At 50.3% G+C, this 2,569-nt stretch overlaps 1 protein-coding gene across 1 annotated transcript in view; it reads left to right on the top strand.

Annotated features, from left to right (window-relative positions):
* Nucleotides 1-414: 414 nt before the first annotated feature.
* Nucleotides 415-2,569, top strand: part of LOC102852241 (lipoma HMGIC fusion partner-like 2 protein-like) — a 28,737-nt gene continuing 26,582 nt past the window's right edge. Inside the window, exon 1 of the mRNA XM_006889843.1 lies at nt 415-844. Coding sequence (XP_006889905.1) covers nt 415-844 — 430 coding nt within the window. The remainder of the gene's footprint in view (nt 845-2,569) is intronic.

Here is a 2,569-nt window from a genome sequence, read left to right as displayed (position 1 = left end):
TTCCCGGCGGCGGGAACAGCCCAGTGAGTGTGCGCTCGGGGCCCTGCCCTGCGCAGCAGTCACACTTGGGCTTCAGCCCTCGAAGTTCGCAGTTGGCCAGGCTGCCGGGGCGGGGCCTGCGCTCGCCTAACGACCTCCTCCTTTCTCTCCTAAAGGTGAGGCTGCAGGGCAGCTGGACAGCGAGAGCCCGGGAGCCGGAGGGAGCGCCATGTGTCAGGATGAGTACTGACCTTACCACGAGCTGGCTGGCTCCGACCTCGCTGCCAGAGGAAGCGAAAACCAGAAGCTGACGGAGTGAATGACCAGCGCCGCCACCTCCCCTCTCCGAGGCGGGCTCCTCCGTGCGCTCTCCTCTCTTCGCTCCTCCGCTTTCTCCTTCCATTAACCCGTGGAGTCCTGCCTTGGAACCTCAATATGTGTCATGTCATTGTCACCTGTCGCTCGATGCTCTGGACCCTCCTGAGTATTGTAGTGGCTTTTGCAGAACTCATCGCCTTCATGAGCGCGGACTGGCTGATTGGAAAAGCCAAGGCGCCCCGCGGCCCCATGGAGCCGGATGCCCAGCCAGGAGCCCCAGAGCCCTACCACCCCACACTGGGCATCTACGCGCGTTGCATCCCCAACCCCGGGGTGCAGCACTTGCAACGGGACACGCTGTGCGGGCCCTATGCCGAGAGCTTCGGCGAGATTGCCAGTGGCTTCTGGCAGGCCACTGCTATTTTCTTAGCCGTGGGGATCTTCATTCTCTGCACGGTGGCCTTGGTGTCCGTCTTCACCATGTGTGTGCAGAGCATCATGAAGAAAAGCATCTTCAACGTCTGTGGGCTTTTGCAAGGGATTGCAGGTGAGTGCGCGCGGAGAGAGGGCCCCAGAGCGTGGCGCTGGGGGAACGCTGCTGCCAGGTAGACAGTTACCAAGTCCAGTGGCTTCTATGAATGCAACTTCCTTTGTAAAGTACCTTTCCAGGCAGCACAGCCTGCTTCCCTCTTAGCCCTGTTTCACCCTCTCTTACCTGTGTCTTGTTCTTTTCAAAACTCACGTGTATTCCTCCCACACTGCTTAGGGTTCGGAGTTGTTGGTTTTGGTGGGGGTAACGACTCCTATTTTTCTGCTTTTCCCTTTAAATTAAAAGCATGTTTTTCATGTCAGTGCATTCCACAACGAGGAATTATGGTGAGAGAATCCCCGCGGTAGCGAGCGCTGGATGCTGAGAAAGAATGTAATGCTGGGCGTTCGTTAGACTCCGCCAGGCTGGTCCTACCCACCTCGGCGTCCCAGCTGCGCCAGGGGGCCGCGCGGGTTGGGAAGAATTAGGATCAGCTGCGCTGTGTTTAATACTGTTCTGGTTTGAATTGTCTGTCTCCTGGAGCCTGACAGAGTGTTCTGGGAGCGCAGATCAGAAAATGCAAGGGAACGCTTCCCTTTTCCCGGGTCATTCTCACTAATGAGCTTGTTAGAAATCTTTGGAAAGAAAAGTGTGAGCTCTTCATGGCCATGCCAGAGGGGAGAGGCTGTGAGCAGCAGGCAGGCGGCGACTGTTGCCAGCACTTTCTTAAGCTTTCTCATGGCTTGATGAACCGAGAGTTCTTGGGTATGTCTGCATTCAGAAGGCTTGTTCTTGGCAACAGAAATTCATTCTTTCTCCCTTGTTTCTCTCTCACATACACTGATGAGAAGTGGAGAAAGAGACTCCTGAGTTTTTAGGAAAAAGAGAATGCTCATTTTAAAAACAGTCATGGACAAAGTATTAATTGGGAATCTTAACACCCCTGCCCCCAAAGGACTTCAAACAAATTAACTCTGATTTGCCTTTTAGCAAACTCTTGAACTCAGCTGGGCTGATTCTAAATAAACATCAAGTGTGTTTTGTTTTGGTCCCCCCTGACACCCCCAACTGATAAGATAAAATGCTCTGTTCCTCAACTCTTAGGGGCTTCATGGCAGTAAAGAAGTCAAGAGAAATGGCAGAGGATTTGTCTGCATGGTCCTGATTGTTGAATGGGGGGTACCCTCCAATCAAACACACCCCACTGCTGTCATCTTGATGCTGACTCAATGACCATGATGGACAGAGCAGAACTTCCCCCATATGTTTTCCAGTTTCTCTCTTTATGAGAAAAGGAAATCTGAAGTTCTGAGAGGTGGTCTGTGTATTTCAAGTTTACATTGCTAGTTAGAAACAAAGTTGAAAATTAGAATCTAGCCCCCAAATTCTGAGTGCCTGATCATTTATAAGATGATTGATACAGGGAAGTAAAGTGATGAAAGTCCTGAGATTTGTTATTTTGGACCAGGAGATTGAAGGACACTGGGGTCTGATGTATTGTTGTTGTGTGCTATTGATTCGGGACTGACTCATAGCTGACTCTCTGTGAGTTTTCAGAGAAAGTAAATCACACTGGAAGATACTGCCTATCTTTCACCTGCAGACCAGCTGGTGAATTCAAATTGCATGCATTTGGGATTGCAGTGCAGCTTCTTATCTAGACCACAAGAATTCCCTGATTTCTTTTTTTTTTTTCTCATTTTCTTTTTTTTTTCTTTAATTATATTTTATTAATTTTCATAA

Source organism: Elephantulus edwardii, unplaced genomic scaffold, assembly GCF_000299155.1.
Source record: "Elephantulus edwardii isolate Elephantulus edwardi_28Jun2011 unplaced genomic scaffold, EleEdw1.0 scaffold00082, whole genome shotgun sequence".
NCBI classification, from domain to species: domain Eukaryota; kingdom Metazoa; phylum Chordata; class Mammalia; order Macroscelidea; family Macroscelididae; genus Elephantulus; species Elephantulus edwardii.
Note: the sequence above shows the minus strand (reverse complement) of the source record. Positions and strands in the feature narration are given on the sequence as shown.